Source organism: Scardinius erythrophthalmus, assembly GCF_964197995.2.
Source record: "Scardinius erythrophthalmus genome assembly, chromosome: 5".
Lineage (NCBI taxonomy): Eukaryota > Metazoa > Chordata > Actinopteri > Cypriniformes > Leuciscidae > Scardinius > Scardinius erythrophthalmus.
The window spans coordinates 2926897-2951142 of NC_138225.1; the positions used below are offsets into that span (position 1 = coordinate 2926897).

The 24246-nt window shown below is 43.6% G+C and overlaps 1 protein-coding gene across 3 annotated transcripts in view; it reads left to right on the plus strand.

Annotated features, from left to right (window-relative positions):
• The window catches only part of LOC308690281 (RIMS-binding protein 2-like), a 128981-nt gene that overhangs the window by 79947 nt on the left and 24788 nt on the right, over window positions 1-24246 (plus strand). Inside the window, exons 10-18 of one of the 3 annotated variants that reach the window (XM_081364667.1) lie at window positions 86-190; window positions 1391-1441; window positions 1591-1623; window positions 5292-5472; window positions 9817-10028; window positions 13399-13505; window positions 13614-13723; window positions 22366-23253; window positions 24068-24219. In XM_081364667.1, the coding sequence (XP_081220793.1) occupies window positions 86-190; window positions 1391-1441; window positions 1591-1623; window positions 5292-5472; window positions 9817-10028; window positions 13399-13505; window positions 13614-13723; window positions 22366-23253; window positions 24068-24219 (1839 nt within the window). The remainder of the gene's footprint in view (window positions 1-85; window positions 191-1390; window positions 1442-1590; window positions 1624-5291; window positions 5473-9816; window positions 10029-13398; window positions 13506-13613; window positions 13724-22365; window positions 23254-24067; window positions 24220-24246) is intronic. The other 2 variants (XM_081364668.1, XM_081364669.1) reach the window with 2 other exon arrangements.

The following is a 24246-nucleotide window of genomic DNA, read 5'->3' on the forward strand; positions in this document are numbered from 1 at the left end:
TGTCAGAAACCCGTTTGATCGGCTTCCCCACGGTTTGGTGTGTGACTGGTTTGTGTGACTGGTTTGTGTGGTTGTGTTGCGGCAGCACATGCGAGAGGTCGCCGATCGCAGGCAACAGCTGGAACTGGAGCATGAACAGGCACTGGCAATCCTCAAGTTCAAACAGGATGAAATCAAGCGGCTTCAGCGGGTCAGTCATTAGCATAAGAATTTACATAGCGATGAGTCTCATGTTTGTGCTTCGTTTTCATTAACCCTGATGATCTGTTGACATTGATTCTAAGCGAAATCACATTCTTGCATATTCAGTTGACGATAACACTTTACAGATCTCATTTATTAATGCATACACTGGCATTCAAAAGTTTGGGATCGGTACTTTTTTATGTTTTTAAAATAACTCACCAAGGCTGCATTTATTTGATCAAAAATATTATTCCAATGTAAAACAGCTGTTTTCTATGTGAATATATAGTAAAGTGTAATTTATTCCTGTGATCAAAGCTGAATGTTCAGCATCATTACTCCAGTCTTCAGTGTCACATGATCCTTCAGAAATCACTCTAATATGATGATTTGATGAGCAAGAAATATTTATGATTATTATTATCAGTGTTGAAAACAGTTGTGTAAATTCTTTGATGAATAGAAAGTTTTTAAAAAGAACAACATTTATCTGAAATAGAAAGCTTTTGTAACATTATACACTATCGTTCGAAAGATTGGGGTCAGTAAGTTTTTTTTTTTAAGAATTTAAAGAAATTACTGTACATAACTGTTTTCAACATTGATGATAATAATAAATAAATGTTTTTTGAGCATTAAATAATCACATTAGAATGATTTCTGAAGGATCATGTGACACTGAAGACTGGAGTAATGATGCTGAACATTCAGCTTTGATCACAGGAATAAATTACACTTTACTATATATTCACATAGAAACCAGTTTATATTTTAAAGTGCAATACTATTTCACATATTACGGTTTGTTTTGTATTTTTAATCAAATAAATGTAGCCTTGGTGAGCAGAAGAGACTTACTGATCGCAAACTTTTGAACGGCAGTGTACGTTAACATTAAATAACTATGAAGAATGTATTTTTACAGCGTTTATTAACCTTTGTTAATGCTGGTTTATAAAAAATACAATTGTTATTTGTTCATATTAGGTCATAATGGCCCTATTATGCTTTTTCGGTGTAAAAATATATTCGCCAATTTAAGTTAAGAGATTTCCATTTTTCATTTTCCCTACCGGTTTAGTTTATTTGAAATATTGTCACAGCCTATATATATATATATATATATATATATATAAATATATATGATTGAATCAGATGGTTGCATGTGTTATTTTGTGCTGAAGAGTGTGTTCTGGTTCCACAGGCTCAGTTTTTTGCCAAAAGAGAACATGAAGGTGTGGTGCAGATGCTGGAGGTGAGTTAGTTTAATGATAGTTTAAACTAACCGATGTGCATTAACTAAAGAGGATGATGAGTGGATGACAGAAACGGACTGTTTATGATGCTTGGGGTGTTAATCATCGTGTGTTTGTGCGTTGTTTAACTGAATTGTGTCTTTCTCAGGATCTGGTGCAGCTCGTATTGCACAGAGAGCTGGTAGAGTACAGCGTGTGCACTTCCTGTTTGATGTGATGCGTTTCCTGTCTCTCTAAACTGCATCACTGATGGTTGTATCTTCATCCTCCAGAGGGCTCTGTTTGCCTACTAGTCCGGTTTATCATTTCAAAGTCCCTTGAGTTGCGGCACACACAATAATGCCAAGACATAAATATAAAAAAAATAGGTGTACTGTAATGGCAATAAAATAAGTATGCAATTAATTAACAATATAATAAATTCAGCAAGGCAATAAGGCAAATGAATATGGTGTTATGGTGCTTTTATCCAAAGTGACTCTCACTGCATTTAACGTTTATACTATATCAGTGTCAAACCCGTGATCTTGATGTTGCAAGTGCTTTGAGAGTTTGAAGCTCAGATTTTTTTTTTGTTGCATGAATGTCTTTGCATTTGTGGTATGAGGTTAGAACAAAGTATTTCACTCTGGTACTTTTCAGCTTGCTAAAGATACAGCGCATTTTGAGACTCTCAGAAGATACATTCAGCAGTGATGCAGTTCAACAGGTTCTGGATTGCAGCGTTTAATAATCTAAACTAATTTCTGCTCGGGCTGCTTTTGAAATGCATGATGTTTTCTCTGTCTCTCTTTCTCTCTCTCTTTCTCTTTCTTTCTTATACTCTGTGTTTTTTTGGCCGCTAACCAGAATACACTGGACTGCATGCAGGTATCAGAACTGCTCCAAAACACATTCATTAGGCCTAAAACCCTCTGTGTCTGCTTAGAGCCAAGTTAGGTTCAGTTTCTGGAGCGTGTGTGTGTGTGTGTGTGTGTGTGTGTGTGTGTGTGTGTGTGTGTGCTTGTTTAACTATACTTGTAAGCGCCAATTTTCCTCACTTACATAGTGAGATATTATGACAACTGACTAGTGAGGTTATTTTACTGTCTGCAGAATTTAATGCAACATCAAGCAAACTCTGCATAATTTGCGGCAGCTCATATTTTTGTCTTCTTTCCTCAATTTTTCTGCAAAAAAAAATATTAACCTGAGAGGGGGGAAGCAATATTAGCTTATAAAAATTCAAAATTCAGTCCAAACAAATGAATCAATATGTGTTCAAGTGTCCTGCTGCTGCATTGCAGTGAATTCCCTTGTAAAGTTAGAGGAATATGGAGCATCCGGTTATTTGCAAGTGTTTTAAAAGGAAAGATACTTTCCGACATGAGGCCCATTTGAGCGATGGACAGGGTAATATAATATCATATTTATAATATAAATGAGGCGCTGGATCACTTGCGCAGTCACGTCTCTATCATGCATTTTGGAAGCGAAGAGGCTAAAAAGAAAATAGACAAGTGTAGGTTAATTATTTAATACGTGAATTAATTATTTTGAATATTTATTATATATATTGAATATATTACCCTGTCCATCGCTCAAATGGTCCTCATGTCGGAAAGTATATATATATATATGAAGAGTTCAGATGCAAAAGCCTCTAAGTGCTATGTGAAAATTTCTTCTAGAATGATCATTTTTATAAAGCTTGTATATTTAAGTTAAGTAATTTCACTTAAATGACAAATAATAGGTAATTTGCATTGCCATTTAAGTGGAATTATTGAACTTAAATATACGAGCTTGATAAAAATGATCATTCTAGAAGAAAATTTCAGATGGCACTTAGAGGCTTTTGCATCTATATGTGTGTGTAGAATGAAATGAAAGTTTCTAGAGGTTAATGAAACAATAAAACTACTATGTAATACTGAAAATAATGTATATTGGGGCTAAAATTTGCTACTGTTAAATGCCTCATTTCAGTAGTAGATCTGAAAAATTATTTCACTGGATATGTTCTTTTTAAATGCAATCACTGACAATACTCTTAATAAATTGAAGACAATAGACAATGATTATAATTGTGAAATTGTAAAATCATTAAACACTAATTTATAGCATTTAGAATGTTTAGTATAATCAGTATCACTGATCACAACAAAAGGTTTTGTGTCCAACACAATTCTGAATTTTCAGAAAAATGAGTATTATGAGTATTTGTATGCTGGTGTCACCACTGCCTCGTGCATGTGGGACCAGAACCACAGTTTCAGTGAACATGCAAAAACAAGTATTTCCAGGTAATTGCACTCTTACTGTCACTAACACTAATTATAAGTGCATCATGATTATTGGTGGGTTTTCACTGCAAACCAGCCAAAAATATTGCCGCAGCAAATTCAGAAAACAAAAAAAAATACCCGCGCAATCCTGGAGTGACTGATGAATCAGCCGAAATATGTTTTTCTTGAAATCGAGTGTTTCTGTGATGGGTGGGTTCATGGGTAGAGGTTGGGTTAGGCCATATAAATCACTAACCTGAAATAAAACCAATGCAAGTCTATGCAATTTCCTCACAAACAAACGTGTGTGTGTGCGTGCGCGTGTGCACATGGGTGTGTGTCCGCGCGTGTGTGTGTGTGTGGTTTGTGAGATCTGTTTTGCAGTTTACTTAAACCACAGGGCTAAAGGTGTTCACAAGGTGTTTTTGTGAGTGTTTAGCATGACAGCAGCATCTCTACTATAGTTTTTAGCACACAAATAAATGGTTTAAACGTGAAAGAAGGGCTAAAAACACTCCTAAAAGTTGGGTGCTATTCAGCTTTTTGGGTTTTGTTTTTCTCAGAGAGTATTTTCTGTGTAGTGTGTTAAAGTTAATTGTGAGAATTCTGAAGTTTAAATTTGACACGTGGACTTCTGAGGTGAGAGTTTTACAGGAAACTCTTTATTTTTAGGGCTGAGAGCAACAAGACTCAACAAGTGACAGTCGGCCAGTTAATGTGTGTGTGAGTGTGTTTTTGAGCCTTGTGTGCTCAGTGTGCCAGGAAACTGAACCACAGAGCCGGAAGTGAAACTAGCTCGCCGTAGTCTCACGAACTCAACCTCTCTAGCTTTGAATGCTCTACTACACGCTAGTAGTTTACACTCAGCAAAACGGCTTTAACCCTTCTCCTTTGCCTCCACTTCACTCGTTGCTTTTATTCATGAAGCTTTTTTGTGCACATATCATGTGACTCGAAGCATTAAAATTGTTATGTAGAAAACCTACACACCAGATTTTTATGATTTTATAGGGTTTAGGTTTCAATGACACAAATATTAAGATATATGAGAACTATTAAAATGAATAGTCTGAATATTCCTAAACAAATAGAGCATATGATTAGTGATTTGAGCAAAGTAATAAACTCGAGTATCTTCAGCGAGTAATATTATATCATTACAAATCATATGTCTTGTTAAGGAGAGATGTGTTGGATTTTTCACATGTTGAATGAATCTATTTTTATAGTCTCAAACTCTTCTTGTATTCATTTAATTATAGTTTTGTATTTTTTCTGAGATTAATATCCTAAAGTTCACAAAAATGTCTTGTAAAGCACAAAAAATGATAGCTTGAAAGCTCTTATAAATATATTTATAGTTTCATTAGCTGTAATTTGACTCTCGAGACTTGCCCAATTATAGACGCTGAATAGATGATGTCACATATTCATTGCATCATCACATGCTCTGATTGGCTAATCCCACTTTTGCAGTGCATCATTCATTGCTTTTAGCATCTGCATTTCTTCATCAAACAAATGGTTATGTTTAATCGTGAATATGAATTAATGTGTGCTTGTTAATGTCGACCCTGTGTAGGCAAAGGTTCGGGAGCTGGAGGACAAATGCCGCAGTCAGAGCGAACAGTTTGGGATGCTGTCACAGGAACTGGATAAGTTTCGGGTTCAGGCCTCAAAGATCGACCTGTCGGGCTCCGGCCTGCTGTCCAGCTCCAGTCTGACCCAGCTGACCAATGGGCTCGGCCTGCCCGGTGAGACTGGTACGCTAAATTAACCCTTGTGCTGTGTGGAAAATCCTTCACCTAATTAAAAATCACTGGCCTTATTATGCTACAATATCACCAAATATTGGATTCAATCCTTTTGGCATCTTGTTTTCTTTCAATAACCACAGGTTTTTACAGAGCCCCTAAAGGGACCATTTCACCCCCAAAAAATACAGAAACTTTTTGTGTGCTCATGAGAAACTATTGTGTGCACACTGTAGTTTTTTGTGTGCTCATGCATAAAAATGTTCTGTTTATGTATACTGTCTATAATCTATTTATTTTGTGCGTCACTGCCATTTTACTTTGAGTAAAATGAGAGTATGGATGTGCATAAATAAGTAAAGATGTATTTGCTCAAAATGTGGCTTTCGTTAGGGCAGCATACCTCTAATATCACGGCCTTATGTCCGTTTCAACGCATCCTCTGTGACGGGCGAGAAACCGTGCCGTAAAATGGCAATGAACGCAATACGGCCGTGTCCATTGTCCTATTGGCCAAACATTTAAAAAATCTTACCAACCCCAAACGTCTGAACGGTAGTCTGCCCGGCCAAAAATAAAGTCGCTGTTCTTTAAGTAGGCAAGTGCTTATCAAGATTGGATCATTATTGCAGAGATTATTATGTTTCTAGCATGTTATATTTGGTGTTCCGGGTCAAAAATGACTGGCCTTTTAACTTGCTTATAAATCTCTCACCAAATATTGGATTCAATCCTTTTGGCATCTTGTTTTCTTTCAATAACCACAGGTTTTTACAGAGCCCCTAAAGCAGTGGTCTCAAACTCAATTCCTGGAGGGCCTTGGTTAGCTGGCAAATTATTTTTTGACAGTCAAAAATAGTTTTCCCGCTAATAGACAGTCAAAATGGCGGCGGACACAGCTACAGTGAGTTGTTCAAAATCTTTCTTTTTAGTAAACTCTGTGTACAGAAACAATGTTCTCAATGCTGGAGTTTATGTGTAGAGCCCCTGATGATACTTCCAGCACAGTTTCATGTTGTGTCGAGCCTTCTTAGTGTTTTAAAAATAGCGATTTTGATGCTATCACAGTCGTGCCGCATGTACTCCCATTCACAAGGCATTTTAACCGAAAACGAAAATACGGTCAAACTTAAAAGGGCCGTTTCCATTCTAAGTTTGCCTCGGGTAGATTAACAAAAAGAGCCTAGGTTGCATTTTGGCGAGAGATACGCTTTAAATTTTCTATAATAATGCATGCTGGGTTTGCCTACACACTACAGTATGTTGCCATAGAATTAGGCCAAAACAAGTTATCGTTGTATTGCTGCTGCCTACCTTTTAGTCAAGTCAGCTTTATTTATATAGCGCTTTTTACAATATAGATTGTTTCAAAGCTGCTTTACAGAGATAACAGGAAAATGATGCAACAAAGTTCGTTTCCAGAAGAAAATAGCGTCTCAGTCCAGCTTAAGTAAGTTCAGTGATGGTTCATTTTTGTTGTAAAAAAGTTAATTTATATATATAGCCGGTCTGGAGAAAACCGTGATGTCATCGTCCAGCTCAGTTCAGTTCTCATATAATGTTGTCAATGCAGGCAGATCAACAATATTGTTGATTAATAGATTACATTTAATTCAATTTAGAGCCGCTTTTGTGCCAGGATCACACCTTATGATGCTGTCTAGGTTGGCAGCTCACTAGGTTTTGGAACGCAGACCAAGTACTGTATGTGTAAGAGATCCATAAGTGGATTCCGTCTGCATTATCCCCTCTTTTTCCAGGCACAAATTCTTCATGGGAAGACATCGCCTTCTGGAGTTTGGAGGGTAATGAAGCCCTCTGTGATGCCTCTGAGTCTGGTACTATTGAACTTGGTGTCCTTCTAGGCTGTGTTTGTCTTGAATGGAAGACGTCACGTGTCTGCCTGCATGAATAACACATGGAGTGTGACCGTGGGCAGAAGTGGTCACATCCATGATGAATTTGTAACACGATCTGTCCTGAGCTAGAGCTGGGCGATATGAAAATATATATTACCTGAGAAACAAGTCGATCATACCGCCCTGCCCTATCCTGAACCATAAAATAATCCTATATGTGATGTTGTAGACGTTCTGTGTATTGACGATGGTACTGTTTGCAGCTCTCACCTTGTTAATGTGAGGTTTGTATTGGTATTTGTCATATGAAAATGATCACTTACATATTTGGTAGGATGTTGCATGTCTCTTAGCTTTGTGAGGATTTCATTGGCTGCTTTATTCTGATGGACCAATCAGAATTCACTATGGTGATCTGCTCTCCCTGACAGCTGCTTCTTCACTATGTTCAGAATGGTATACTACCGTAGTACTTGTACTATGTTGATGATAATTGGACACTTACTAAATTAAGCGTGCAATCTAGTGAGGTCATGTGCCAAAAGTGTGGCATACTATTGCATGAAATGGCATACTGTTTCATGTACTAGTTTTAAAGTCCCCCTGCAGTCAATATTTGTTTCTCTTAAAACTCATCTTTAATAGTCAAAATGACACATTTAAATGTTTTTTGCTGTAAAAAAAAAAGATTTCTTCATGCCTTAAAATAGCTTGACTGTAACTCGACACCCTTGCAGCATTTTGTATACGTGGTTCCATGAATATGCAAATTAGCCCCGCCTCCACTCACTCACTCCAGCTTGGATTAACTGATCCACTCGGTCAACTATATAGGTTTAATGGTTTAATGTTACACAATCCATGTTCCCGTTTCGTCATCTCAGTCTGCCTTCTAAAAATCTTCTTTGCTTTGAACATCATAGAAAGTCAGTGGAGAAAGGCATATCATAACATCGTAATATATGTCATATAGCCTACATAATTCACCCGCTATATGTACCCAATTTATCCTGTCCCCTCTTAAAGGTGTTCTTGTGCTCAATGATAGGAACAGGAACACGCTTGTGACAGGATTGGTCACATGTTTGTGAATAAAGGAAACAGGAGTGTCTTTGGTTCACTGCAGTTTTAAGGAGAAAATACTCAGCAATGGTGTCGACTTATGAATGTACACATGGTTTGTCTTAAAGCATATTAAAAACACCACATAGACACATAAACAACATTAAAAGCTGATTTTCTCCACTGGGGGTCTTTAAAAACAGTACTGTATGCAGTATGTACTACATAGTCTGCTGCAAGTACTCCATTCTGAATCCCAGCATTGTCCTAATCTTCTACTGTATATGTGGATGCATTATTACATGTTTATCATGCAAATCCATCAGCATGTTTAGATGTTAACATGCATAGAAAGCACTTTTGTGTTTTATTTGCCTCATTCTGATTAATCCTCTGCAATACAAGGAAGTCTTTTTAAAGTTGCTGATGGAAATGCTCAATGAAATGTCTGAATGGCTCAGATTGCCATTCATTTTAAAGCAGGCGAGCAATGAATAAATGTAAGCAGAGGTGAAGGATGTGCACTAGGACCGGCATGTAGATCACTAGTCACTAATACACACAGATAAATCAGACAGACACATAAACACATGCTTGTAAACTCTCAAAGCATTATGTGCAAACATACATATACATGTTGAACTGTTTTTTGAGAACATACCTTGTATGCAGGGCCTAAAATTCACACTCGCCAAGTGCCAAATGCAGGGAAAAATTGGTGTTGGCGAGTATATGAAATATTTTTTAGAGTTTCTAGCAATGCAATATTATAAAAATGTGAACGTGAACAAATGTGAACAATGCTTTGGGACGGTTAACAGGCCAGCACTGCATCATCACGAAAGTTGAAGCCAATTGAAATATTCAAGCGCAAGAAGATGTGAAAGGGAAGTCAATTCTTTACTCGCTGTGTGTACGTTTTCTTTGCACAAACAGCCCCCAAAAAAAGAAAGAAAACACGTGTATCATTATATTGGATCCGTGCAGCTCTTAATATTCCTGCTGCCGTCTCTATAAGAACATTAATCAAACAACAAAAGACAAAGAGAAAATTCACTTGCTGTTCTTGACTGATGTAACTTTAATAAGGATTATTACACCTTATTACATATTATACACACCAATAAGTGTGTGTATTGTTTAGTTTATACAGTATTTTACGTTTGATTACTTTATTACATTTCTGTACCTGAAAATGGTCAATTTCGAATATCGAAAATTTTGCGTCATAACTGTCTGTTTATGCAAAAACAGCTTCATGACTAGTAAGAAATATTCACTTTTTTAAAATAATTTTCTTAAGTCACTGACCATTGGCATGTGTGGCAAGAAGTTAGTTTGAGGCCCTGCTCGTATGTTTCCATTGAAGAAAGTCAGTCATACTGGTTGCATTTCCCTACACTCACTGCATGCTCTCCTCTGTCTCTGTTAGATGTGGCTGCGGTCTTGCGGACGGGCTCCACTCCACATGCGGCCGAACTGTCCCGTCCCGAGCGCTCACCGACCACCAAACATCGAGAGCTGCCTGCCATCAGCGTGAAGTCCGGCTCCACGTCCAGTCCCAGATCTGAGACCACGCACCTCTCGCCCAAATCCGCTGGCTCTCGCCCGGCCAGTCCCCGAAAGGCCAGCCCTACACATGAGGTGAGAGAAACTACACCACTACACAAACAACTAAAACTAGCACAAAGAATTGATAGAAACTGAAATAAATAAATGTTAAATCAGTTGTTAACTTAAGTTGAACTTATTTTATTTCAGTTAGTTGCCCATGTTATTTAAATAAAATTAATAAAAACTAAATAGACCTATTAAAAAAAAAAAAAGAAAAACGAAAAAGAACAACATTGTTAAAATCTTAAAATAAAAATATAATTCAATCAAAATAAATGTAAAATATTTGAACGTTTAAAAAAAATCTAAATATTAATAAATGCTATAATAGTATATAACAAGTTTATATCTTTACAGGGGTCGGAATAAACTGGGACTTTTTATGTCTTAAACGGCTAAATTAAAAAAAGTTAAAAATTTAGACACAGTTATTTCTTTCACTCCACTTTTTTGTGCAGAATTATCTAGAATGCAGATCATTTGTTGGGTTCTTTCTGGGTTGAATTTGATGAATGACAGGGTTGAGTGTGCCTTCAAGCTGTGAAGTTAAAAACTGGTCCCGGGTCAGAGTTCAGACGCTCTCCGGCGCGCGTGCAGCTGTCTAAAGCTGATATTCAGTGAGATAATCCTGTGCAGTGCTGGATTATGAAGGTCGTAGTAGTTGTAAGTGATTATCCATAAAAGGTTTTACCCTTTAGCTATAAATACTGCTTCAATTTACATGGGTCAGTTTACTTCTTACTCACAGCATCACTATATTTAGATGATTTCAGATGCTGACACTGCAAGTTTACTAAGGGACAGACCTGTTGTTATCATTATTATTTACTAATAAACGTTCTACATGTGATGCATAATGTGAGATGCTGGTATTTGCCAGTGGTGACATGCATAAGTAAATAAGTTCAATGTATGCATAGTTTTTAGATTAGTTGAATTGTCTTTTTGAGTTTTGCTCATGGTTTTTGAGGATGAGGGTGTTATGCAATCTGTCCATCCTGACATCTTTGTAATTAGACACACTATATGGACAAAAGTTTTGGCACTCACCTTTTAATTCTTGAATTCGGGTGTTTCAATCAGGCCCTGTTTACTCCTGGTATTAAGATGCGTTTAGGTCGATCGGATCATAAGTAGACGAGGGAGACACATTCCCGTTTACTCCTGGTCTTTAAATCCGTCTCTTTTGTCCACTTCTGTCCTGATTTCTTCGAGGCTAGGGTCTACGGATAGGTAATGCTGGGCTTTTTCAGATCTTTCAATCTAATGGACGAAATCAGCTTGTGTAATTTACACATGAACGCGACCGGAGACGACGGAAAACATGCGGAGAGCATCAGCTTTCGTTTCTGCTCTGACCGCAGCAAGACCAGTCGAACGCTGTGAGTGTGTGTTAGAAATCAGGAATGGTGTGAGAACATTGTGCTTAGTATGTTTTTCCTCTTCAAACCAAACTTGGGTCTCCAGCCGAGAAAGTTTAAATCCCGTCTGGCTAACATGCTTCCCATGGTGTTTACATGAGGTCAGTAGGCAGAGAGAAGACAGTCTTTTGTGGCTGATCGAACACATTCGACCACATGAGGGTCTATACCACGAAAGCTATCCGGTCGAATGTGTTTATGACTACCGCTGGAAGTGAAAATGGACAAGCTCAAAACGTTTTAGACCCTGTTTACACCTGTACTTAGCATGGTACACTTATGATCCAATTGACAAAAACGCTTCTTAATACCAGGTGTAAACAGGGCCTCAGATCCATTGCCACAGGTTTATAAAATCACCTTTAAAATGACCTGCATTGTACCAGCTGTAAGTTTGGTGGAGGGGGGATGATGGTATGGGGTTGTTTTTCAGGGGTTGGGCTCCTTTACTTCCAGCGAAGGGAAATCTTAATGCATCAGCATACCAAGACATGTTGGCCAATGCTATGTTTCTATCTTTGTGGGAACTGTTTGGGAAAGGCCCTTTTCTATTCTAGCTTGACTGTACCCCAGTTCACAAAGCAAGGTCCATTAAAGGGGTCGTATAATGCCCTTTCTACAAGATGTAAAATAAGTCTCTGATGTCCCCAGAGTGTGTGAAGTTTAAGCTCAAAATACCCCACAGATATTTTTATATAGCATGCTAAAAATTTAAATTTTTGAGGGTGATCAAAAACACACCGTTTTGTGTCTGTTCCTTTAAATGCAAATGAGCTGCTGCTCCCGGCACAGGGGGCAGAGCTTCAACAGCTTGCGCTCACACACACATGCACTGAAAATTGCAAAAGCTTTTAGCCTTTTATGTTCAAACCGGAGTCAGACAATGATGGAGAGACTCAAGAAGAAGTGACAACATGTAGAAGCAACTGGACATTTCTGAATGGTCAGTGGATGAATTTATGAAGCTGATGTGTAGTTATCTTCTAGTCATTGATTAGCATATTCTGTCTTGATAATCTATAAATTGTGTTCAGGGGGCGGGGTTTATGTAAATTTTAGGGTTGGTGATGTCACTAACCCGGGAGGAATGTGGTGTAGTCTCTACCAGCCGTTTGTTGTAGTCCTTAAAAAGCCATTTCTTTAAAAGCAAATATCTCCCTTTGCTTTAAACTTTGAGCGCTGTAACTTTGCAGATGTTGTTTATGCTCAAACAGCAACATTACACACTAACTAAAGTTTAAAAAGTGAAATCATAATCAACCACCCCTTTAAATCATGGCTGGATGAGTTTGGTGTGGAAGAACTTGACCCGTCCGCACAGAGTCCTGACCTCAATCCGATCAAACACGTTTGGGATGAACTGGAACGGAGATTGCGGGCCAGGCCATCTTGTCCAAAATCAGTGCCTGACCTCACAAATGCTCTATTGGATGAATGGGCAAAAATTCCCACAGAAACACTTGTGGAAAAGCCTTCCCAGAAGAGTGCAGCTGATATGGCTGAAGAGAATGAAAGCCAACTCAATATCAATGTCTTTGTATGAAGACCGTTAGAATGCAATGTCATTACAGTCTCTGATGGTGTATAGGTCAGGTGTCCCATTCCTTTTGTCCATATAGTGTAGATTCCATAGTGTTTAATTGGAAACACAACCTTTTACATCAACAACAAAACATCTGTGAATTAAAAGTATATCAGTTTTTTTGGTTTTATAATCCTATGCACAATTGTATGGTTAGTTGCATTATATTATTTGCATATAGCAGTGTTTTTCCATGCTGTAACTCATTTGTGACATTTCAAGACCCACAAGATGAGAATTACTGGTTTAGATTAAAACGGGTTTAACCTGCCAAAGAAGAGGTCAACTTTGTTTTAGATCTAAATCACAATACCAAATTCATTCATTTTTCATATTTCAGTCATCTATTTAATATTTAATTCATCTGATATTGAGTATTTGTATGTGTGTGTTTCAGGTGGACACTGCTAGTGAAGTTGAGGAGCTGGATATTGACGTTTCTCCAGCGCCGTATTCGGTCAGTAAAGGAGCAGCTAAACTCCAGGTCTTCATTGCACGTTACAGGTAAACACCATTAGACTTGATTTCTGCTTTCAGCATTTACTAAACTGCCACAAGCATCAAACAAATTACACACTTTAAATGTTGGCCTGTTTTTATGTCTAAATGCAGCTACAATCCCTATGATGGTCCTAATGATAACCCGGAGGTTGAGTTGCCCCTCACAGCGGGAGAGTACATTTACGTCTATGGAGACATGGATGATGACGGCTTCTATGAGGGTGAGTTTATTCATTGATTTTTTTAATAAGATAAATGAGACCAAATTAAATGTCAGAATTCCCAGTAGATGCTGTAAATGTACTGAATAAAAAACAGACCTCAGATTTTTTCAATTTCTTTTTTATTTTGAACTAGCATTAGCTGTTGAAATAATTCTTAACTAGACTAGTGAAAAATAGACGCGATCAGACTTTAAAAAAAAAAAAAATCAGTTAATTAATTAATTTGAATTGATAATAAAAGGTTTTCATAAATATGTGTATGTATGTATATATATATATGTATGTATATGTATATATATATTAGGGTGGTCCTTATTTTTCAAGTCTCCAATTGTCATGCTCTTAACCCTTCAAATTGTTCCTTTATATAAGAAAATACAGCATGCCAATTTTTATGGCAGTAACATAATAATTACTGGCTTTAAACTTTCTGAGATTTTGATGATTTTCGTAAAAACAGATAATTTGAATTGGTATTGTTCCTGGCTAGTAAAATTCCAAAAAAATCTCCATAAAAGCATCTAATGCACCATATATTCCTAAATATGTATTTTAGATACATATTTTAGATACATATCTCAGTTTACTTTTTGTAGAAACTAAATCCAAATTAATCCATCCATGACCCGGTTTAGCAGATTTACCTTTCCTGGTGGAATCAATACATATTTCTATTGATGATCACCTTGGTTACTGTTTGGGTTTAGAGCACATTTTTTGGTTTAAAAAATTACATTACGTTCCTTGAAATTGACCCGGAACTTTGGCCGAATCAAGCAGATTATCAGGAGGCACAGGCAACCATACATGCAATGAAAGTAGTCAATGATCACACCGAGAGAGGAGTGGCTCTGATTCAAGAATACAATGGCGATCTCACACACTCTGAAGAACAACTGCAGTTTCTCCTTCATGTGGTGGAAGATCACCGACGGATCTATCCAGACTGCAAAAAGTCAACACTGGCTGCTGAGCATCAGAAATGAGGGATTGTTGAAAACGATACTTGGTTACTCACGTAACCTCGGTTCTCTCTAGAGAGGGAACGAGTATTGCGTAAGCTCTGCTTACGCAGCGGGAAAAGCCTTCTTTTCTCGAGATACTGAAACCAAAAATTATCCTTAATTTCATATATTGTCAACGCAGTGCAGCTGCAGGCAGCTGAGCTAGAGCGGCATACTGCGCGCTCATTGGCTGCCGCGCGGCAACTGCTTAAGCCTACCAGTGAGCCTGGCGTGACGTCACGCCCAATGAGGGCGCACGCGACCTCGCGCGTCACAGCCCGCCAGAATGGGCGGCGTCAGAGCGTATATAAGGAAGGCTCGTAGGCTATATTCTCTGTTTTCTGTCGACTGAAGCGACACGAGCGATAGGCTCAGCACGGTCAGGGAACGCAATACTCGTTCCCTCTCTAGAGAGAACCGAGGTTACGTGAGTAACCAAGTATCGTTCTCTTACGAGAGGTTCTCTCGTATTGCGTAAGCTCTGCTTACGCAGCGGGAACCCTTTGTCCACGCCGTGCGAGCCTAACAATCACATATGACTCATAGAAAAACATAGAGGTGATAAAACAGGTGGCCAGCGGTGCGGGCCAACACATGTTCATAAGCACACATAGGGAAAACACAGAACGGCACTGCCGGTTCATGTTAACTGATACCCTGAGCGTGCAGCTCAACAGACAAGCTAATCGGTAATACAGCCTGACCCTTGGGCAGGACACGAATCACGACTAGACTGACAGAAGTTTAGCCTGCATAGCGGGAACTTCCAGGTTATAAAACCTAACAAATGTGGAGGGGGACGCCCAGCCCGCCGCCCTACAAATGTCGTCAATGGAAATCCCACTGGACCATGCCCACGATGAGGCCATGCCTCTGGTGGAATGAGCCCGTATGCCTAACGGACATTGCAGGTCTTTTGACGCATAAGCTGCTGCAATTGCGTCTACTATCCATCTGGACAGAGTCTGTTTCGAAGCGGCGCGACCCTTGGTGCGCCCGCCAAACGAAACGAAAAGCTGCTCTGAGAACCTGAAGGCTGCAGAGCGCGTCACATAACACCTTAACGCCCTGACCGGGCAAAGGCAGTTAACCCCTTCCTCACTGCTAGAGGACGGCAGAGCCGATAGGGTGACGACCTGAGTCCTGAAGGGAGTGCCCAACACTTTGGGGACATAGCCGTGCTTCGGTTTGAGAATAGCTAACGAGTCGTTAGGTCCAAACTCGAGGCACGACGCGCTGATGGACAGCGCGTGTAAATCTCCCACACGTTTAACTGAAGCCAGAGCTAGCAGAAAAACGGTCTTAAGCGTTAAGTATTTCAACTCCACGGAGTCCAAAGGCTCAAAGGGATGCGCTTTTAAGGACTCCAGGACCAGGGACAGGTCCCAAATAGGAACCGTCGGGGGCCGCGGAGGGTTCATTCTCCTGGCCCCGCGTAGAAAGCGGGTAATGAGTTCATTTCTGCCCAGTGCACGGCCGCGCGCCGACTCAGCGAACGCTGCTATGGCCGCGACATAAACCTTGAGCGTGGAGGGGGACCTGCCCGCGTCCAACATCTCTTGGAGAAATTTCAGTACCTGTGGAACTCCACAGGTTCGAGCATTAGAACCCGTATTCACACACCACTTGTTAAACACTGACCATTTAGACGCATAGAGCCGCCTCGTCGAGGGGGCTCTGGACTGCGTGATCGTGTTAATTACCCCTTCTGGCAGGCCAACGAGTAATCGTTGATTATCCACGCATGCAGAGACCAGTGCTCTGGATGGGGATGCAGAATCGAGCCTCGGGCTTGAGAGAGGAGATCTCTCCTCACCGGAATCGGCCATGGGGCTGTGTCTGCCAGACTCATTAGCTCGGGGAACCATGGTTGGTTTTCCCAGCGCGGGGCTATGAGGAGCACTGCGCAGTTCAAACTCCTGATCCTCGCTAGCACTTGAGGTAGCATCGAGATCGGTGGGAACGCATACAGCGGGGCGCTGGGCCAGGTCTGGGCCAGCGCATCCTCCTGTTTCGAGAAGAACCTCTGGCACTGAGCGTTCTTGCTCGTGGCAAAGAGGTCGAACTTCGCTTCGCCGAAACGACGCCAAAGCGTCTGTATCGTCTGGCGGTGTAGAGACCATTCCACTGGGGGAACGTTGTCCCTGGACAGTCTGTCCGGGCCGTCGTTCAAACGACCGGGCACATGAGCTGCCCTTAGGGAGCGCAACGGGCCTTGAGCCCAGGATAGGAGGCGCTCTGCGAGCGCGCACAGGGTTCTGGATTTGATTCCGCCCTGGCGGTTCACGTACGACAACACTGACATGTTGTCCGAGCGAACCAGCACATGGTGTCCCCGTATAAGCGGTAGAAAGTGCTGCAACGCTTTCTCGACCGCCAGCATCTCTAGACAGTTTATGTGAAGGTCTTTCTCCGTATTCGACCACGGGCCGCAAATCGGACTGCCTTCGTGAGTCGCTCCCCAACCCATGTTGGACGCGTCTGTCGAGATCACTTTGCGGTGTGCGATGGTTCCCATCGACACTCCCCGCTGATACCATTCGGCCGCCAGCCAGGGCTGCAGGGCTGTAACACAGCGCTGAGTCACTCTGATTGGAGCACGGCCCGAAATCCATGCTTTGCGGGGCATTTCCGTTTTTAGCCAGCGTTGAAGCGGACGCATTCGGAGTAAACCCAGCTGCAGGACAGCTGCTGCTGATGCCATGTGGCCCAGCAACCTCTGAAAAGTTTTTAATGGAAAAACTTTTCCCTCCTGAAAGGAGGCGGCGAGGTGTCGAACACAGCGCGCGCGCTGTGCGGACAGTCTGGCCGTCATTGCCGCCGAGTCCAGATCTATACCCAGAAAAGTGATAGACTGGCTGGGGACTAAAGAGCTCTTTTCCCAGTTCACGGAAAGACCCAAGCTCTGCAGGTGACCGAGAAGCGCTTCTCTGTGGGAAACTAGTTCCTCCGCCGAGTGCGCTATAATGAGCCAATCGTCCAGATAGTTCAGGATTCGCATTGCCCTCGATCTCAGGGGTGCGAGAGCCGCATCCATGCACTTCGTAAATGTACGGGGTGCCAGGGATAGGCCGAACGGCAGGACGGTGTACTGATATACCTGGCCGTCGAAGGCGAATCTCAAGAATGGCCTGTGACGGGGTATAATCTGAATCTGAAAGTACGCGTCTTTCAGGTCGAGAGATATGAACCAGTCCCCCGGGCGAATCTGCGCGAGGATTTGACTGGTTGTGAGCATTTTGAACGGCCGTTTCATAAGCGTTTTGTTCAAATATCTCAGATCCAATATAGGTCTGAGTGCTCCGCCCTTCTTGGGTACGAGGAAATAGCGGCTGTATACGCCTGCCTCGGAACCCGGAGGGAGAACCCGTTCTATCGCCCCTTTGCGCAGCAAATTCGCTATTTCTGTGTGAAGCAGATGCGCTGCATCCGCTTTCACTGTAGTATCGGCCCGAGCGCGATAGCGCGGAGGGCGGCGAGCGAATTGAAGCGAATAGCCCTTTATCACTGTGTTCAGTACCCACTTCGACACACCCTGGATAGCCTCCCATGCATTCGCACTCATAGCTAGGGGTCGAATCGCCTCTGACTCTCGCCCGCCGCACAGCGCGGGACGGGGAATCTGTGGCGGTGTAAGCGCGAACCGCACAGTGGCAGTGAGGGGGAACGGAGGTTCGCAGATGGCGGCAGCCGGCTGAACAGCGCTGTGAGAGAGCGTTTTGTGAGACGGCTCGCGGCGCAGAAGCGGGGCGGGCTCGTGCATGTTTATCGGAGAGTGTGCGTGCTGTAAAGCGGGCACAGAGCTCTTTATCATCACACAGCCGGTGGCTGGCTTGTACGTGTTTACATGAGAGTGTGCGCGCCCACACTCTCATGTGCGCGCCCACACTACATGAGAGTGTGCACGCCCTGTGTAGCGGGCACAGGGCTCTTTATTAACACACAGCCGGTGGCTGGCTCGTGCATGTTTATCTGAGAGTGTGCGTGCTGTGTAGCGGGCACAGGGCTCTTTATTAACACGCGGCCAGTGGCAGAATGTTCCGGTACCCGAGCGTGTGAGACAGAGCGAGCACTGTGTGGGTGTGAGCACTGAAGTGTGGGCACGTGACCTACAGTTATCACTCGAGCGGCCGTAGCGCGCTTTATGTGATTGCACTCTGTGGGGTACACAGGGGGATTTGTGCTTGTGTGTAGTGATGAGCACTGGGAAGTGGGCAAGCTTACTACACTCATAACACTGACGGCGTGAGCCGTCTGACCAGATATTACACTCTTTATTCGATTTATCTGGGTCGCCGTAAAAACGGCGTTTGTGTGCAGGCGAGAGAGTTGAAAAACTGGCTCGTTGGCTGCTGTGGGCACTACTGCAGTAGCCTTTGACAAGAGGACTGGCAGAGGGATATATCTTAGTTTTGACGGCGGTCCGGCCGCGGCGGGACCCGCCCGTCTTTTCCTCCCGACGGGTACTAGGAGGACTTAGCAGGCTCGGGCTTCAGCGTTACCTTAGGCCGAGGCCCACGCGGGGGCGGCGGCCTGTGCTGGCTGGTGGAGCGGGACCTGGGGCGGCCGCGCTGGCGCTGCTTAGAGTCTGGGGGTCGAGACGGCCGCTGTGTGGAGCTGCGTGCAGGAGGCTGGTTAGAGCGGCCTGCAGCGGAGCTCGAGCGGCGGGGCAGGAAGAGGTTCATGGCCTGTGACGCTTTCTGAACCTCAGAAAAACGGTCCACGAGGCCGCTCACTGCCGGGCCGAAGAGACCAGTAGGCGAGAGCGGGGCGTTCAGGAAGACGGATCGCTCTTGTTCCCCCATATCGGCGAGAGTTAACCAAAGGTGGCGCTCAATGACGGTCAGCGAAGCCATGGATCGTCCTATCGCTTGGGCCGCTGTCTTGGTCGTGCGAAGGGAAAGGTCCGTCGCACTGCGCAGGTTGGTTAAGGCCGATCTGTCCAGTTCTCCCTCGTCGAGCTGGCGGAGGAGGTCCGCCTGGAGAACTTGAAGGACCGCCATTGTGTGCAGGGCTGAGGCGGCTTGCCCAGCGGCGGAGAAAGCGCGGCTGGCGAACGCCGAAGTAGTCCTGCAGGCTTTGGACGGGAGGGCAGTCTTTGAGCGCCATCTCGCGGATGGGGGGCAAAGATGCGCTGCAACCGCCTGTTCGACCGGTGGAATCCGGTCATACCCCTTCTCCGTGGCTCCGTCCACGCGGGAGAGAGTCGATGAGGCTGGAGAACGGAGTCTGGCCGAAACTGGAGCATTCCACGATTTAGAAAGCTCGTCGTGAAGCTCAGGCAGAAACGGCGCTGGTCTAGACGCTGGAGCCTGGCGATTGGTGGTCAGGAAGCATCCATCAAGCCTGTTAGGCGGGGGTACCTCCGGCGTAGACCACTCGAGGCCCAGACGCTCGACCGCCATAGTGAGGAGGCGGAGAAGCTCGGCCTCCACCCCGGCGGGAGCCCTGCTGGAAGCTCTGGTGGAGGAGGTGGATCGGGCGGAGCCGGACCAAACCTCGCTGTCCGACGCCAACAAGGAGCACGTGTCCAGCCGATCGTTGTCGTCCGCTTCATCCGCTGTGTCGACGGCATCGAGGGCGAGAGCCGTCGGCTGCGCGTCGGGGAGCGGGGGCGGAGAGGGAGAGAGCGAGGCTCGCGGGAGAGGCTCCGGCGAGGCCCTGGCTCGTGTCTCAGGCTCCGGAGGGCGTTGTGAGCGGCGTTTTTTCTTACGCGGCCCAGCAACGGCAGGAGCGGTGTCTGAAAAGAGGGCGAGTCGAGCCCGCAGGGTCGACATCTGCAGCTCTTTGCAGAATTCGCAGCCGCCCGAGGAAAACGCGACGGCTGCATGATCCCGTCCCAGGCAGAGAGCGCAGAGAAGATGGCGGTCTCCGTCGCTGAGCGGTGAGCGGCATGAGCCGCACGTGGTGCGAGGCATTTGCAACAACGCCTCGTGCTCTTTTAGAGTGCTGCGGAGAAAAGGCAATACACACAAAAAAGAGCTTATCACGGAAGGATATGTATCGCCGGATAGCTGAGCTGGCACGGCAGGCTGAAGGCGGCGAAGAGATCGTCCGGCTTCCTCAGGCTGTCCTAAGCTGGCTCGTTAGCTTGATCCAAGAAGGCCACGGCGACGGTTTCCTCTCAGAGATCAGCGATGCGAGTGCTTCGCTGAAAAGACAGAAATCAGAGAATATAGCCTACGAGCCTTCCTTATATACGCTCTGACGCCGCCCATTCTGGCGGGCTGTGACGCGCAAGGTCGCGTGCGCCCTCATTGGGCGTGACGTCACGCCAGGCTCACTGGTAGGCTTAAGCAGTTGCCGCGCGGCAGCCAATGAGCGCGCAGTATGCCGCTCTAGCTCAGCTGCCTGCAGCTGCACTGCGTTGACAATATATGAAATTAAGGATAATTTTTGGTTTCAGTATCTCGAGAAAAGAAGGCTTTTCCCGCTGCGTAAGCAGAGCTTACGCAATACGAGAGAACCTCTCGTAAGAGAACTTTGTGCTTTTTTTGAGATTGTTGTCATTGTTGTCATGTCAGTGTTGCTCTGATTTCAATAAAATGTAGTTCATTTGCAGCAACTTTTAATATTACTTGCATATCACAATAACGCCGCACAGCTTAACATAGGCAGTCTTCCACATGATTAGGCTACCTCTAAATATCTTTTTTTTGTCAACATTTTTGCATATTTCTAATTTTGAAGTTAAAAGGAACAGTTTAAGAGGTTAAGACACTAACATTCTGCACACAAAAAAAATTGGACTTGATAAGGACCACCCTAATATATATGTGTGTGTATTGTATGTATGTATGTATGTATGGATGGGTGCATGTATGTCTGTGTATGTGTGTGTTCGTGTGTGTATGTGTTCGTGTATGTATGTGTGCGTGTATGTATGTGTGCATGTAAGTATGTGTGCATGTGTGTGCATTTATGTATGTGTGCATGTACTATATGCATGTGTGCGTGTATGTTTGTGTATGTGTATGTCTGTGTGCATTCATGTCAGTGGGTGTGTGTAAGTATGTGGGCATGTATGTGTGTGTGTATGTGTGTGTGTGTGTGTGTGTATGTCTGTGTGCGTGTATGCATGTAAGTATGTGTGCATGTGTGTGCATTTATGTATGTGTGCGTGTACTATATGCATGTGTGCGTGTATGTTTGTGTGTGTGTATGTCTGTGTGCATTTATGTCAGTGGGCGTGTGTAAATATGGGGGCATGTATGTGTGTGTGCGTGTATGTGTGTGTAAGTATGTGTGTATTTATGTATGTGTAAGGATGTGTGCATTTATGTTTGTGTGGGTGCATGTGTGTGTGCGTTTATGTATGTGTGCATATATCTATGTGTGTGTGTGTGTGTGTGTGTAACTGTGTGCATGTATGTATGCGTGCTTGCATGTTTGTGTATGTGTACATGTATGTGTGCATGTACTGTATGTATGTATGTATGTATGTATGTATGTATGTACACTGTGTACTAAAAGGTCATAACCAACTACTCAACACACTCTAGCATTGTGGTAGTGAGTTTACCTCTGAAAATGTAAAAATGATATTTACTATTCAAATTTCAAAAAATCTACTTTAAATTTTCTTCAACAACACTCCCGTACCTATAACTAACACTATTGTGTTAAACCATTTAGGCGAGCTGATGGACGGTAGAAGGGGCCTCGTTCCCTCCAACTTTGTGGAGCGTGTGTCGGATGACGACTTCATGAGCTCACACCCTCACCAGGCTGGCGATGTGTCCCATAATTCCTTCCAGGAGAGCAGCTTTCACAGCGGCAGTGAGCGGCTGCATCAACATCACTTACGTTTCGCCCCCAGCACCTCCGAGAGGACGGAGACCTCCACGACAGCCTCAGCTCCCGGTGACAATGCCAAAGCCAACCCCACTAACCCTGCCCTGGCTGTCCCGCTCACCAACGGCTTAGACTTGGATCTAGAGGAGGTGGGGGTGGACACTGTGCCTTACCCCCGCAAGCTAACACTAATCAAGCAGCTAGCCAAGAGTATCATCATTGGCTGGGAGTCTCCGTTAGTCCCGTCCGGCTGGGGTTCAGTGTTTAGCTATAATGTCTACGTGGACCACGAGTTGCGGATCAACGTGCCATTTGGTACCCAAACGAAGGCCGTTCTGGAGAGGCTGGATTTAGCGCAGAAAGCATATCGGATTGCAGTGCAGAGTCTGACGGAGCGCGGGAACTCGGACCAGCTGCGTTGCAGTATCCTCGTTGGGCGCGACGTGTGCGTGGCGCCGACTCAACTGCGCGTCGAACGTGTAACGGCTACCTCGGCCAGCCTGACCTGGCTACCTAGCAACAGTAACTACGTGCACATTGTGTCTTTGAATGACGAAGAGTGTGAGCTGGTAAAGGCGGGATGCTATTCACTGTGCCTCAGTAACCTCACACCCAACCTGAATTACAGCGTTAAAGTGGAGGCCAGGCCGCACCGCACAGCCTGGGAACTACCGCCGGAGTGCCGAGAACGCAAAACCGCAGTGACCTCTTTCACAACCCTGACTGCAGGTGAGAAGCAAAGATGATATAGGAAACTAGTGTATAGGGGCTTTCGCACGGGGCTTTCTAGGAACTTAGTTATAAAAACTAGCCACCAGGGTGGTTACCCGAGAACTAATGGTTCCCTTAGGAACGTTTTCCTGGTTGCATTCGCACCGCCAGTAGGAACTCTGAAGTAATGTAAGATCTCATGTGAGTGACAGGTTGTCCCGCCCTCGCCATCAGAGAAGAGAAGAGATGTCACTGCAAAAGGGAGGGAAGTTAGTTTGCAATGCACAATTTAAAATGATGTGCACAGATAAATCATTTATAATAATAAACACTGCAGTATTCCATTTAAATACAAGAATTTCATGGTGACTTCATATTCACAAATAATTCTTATTCACAGGAGCAAATTTGGTAGTACTTTATTTTACAGTCCAGTTCCCCATGTACATACTATGTAGTATGTATTTGACCCTGAACCTAACCCTAACCCATGTAGTTACCTTATATTAACCAGTGCTTTTTTAAATAAGTGAACGTAATTGACCTTATGTGTATGCTCTTGTTAGAATTCAAGCAGCATAGTAAACGTCAAGACTTATATGCTATATGTTAATATAAACGACATAATGGATTGGCATAAACTAAAGAGTTTAAAAAGAGTGGTTGGAGACATTAGAGCTATTGGAGCAATTTTTCCATTGGAATAGCATTCACTGATGAAACGCTCTCAATAAGGCCGGGAACAACATGTATTAAGAAAGGGTCAATCTTTATTTTATGTTAACTTCAACATTTCTAGGTTTGAACTTTGACCGTTTGCTTTGTCCCCTAGGTCCTCCTGATGCTCCTCTGGATGTGCAGTTGGAGCAGGGCCCATCTCCGGGAATAGCTCAGATCAGCTGGCTGCCTGTTACTATAGATGCTGCCGGGACGTCCAATGGTGTCCGAGTCACTGGCTACACCATCTATGCTGACAAGAAGAAGGTGAATGACTGTGACCAATTTGCATAA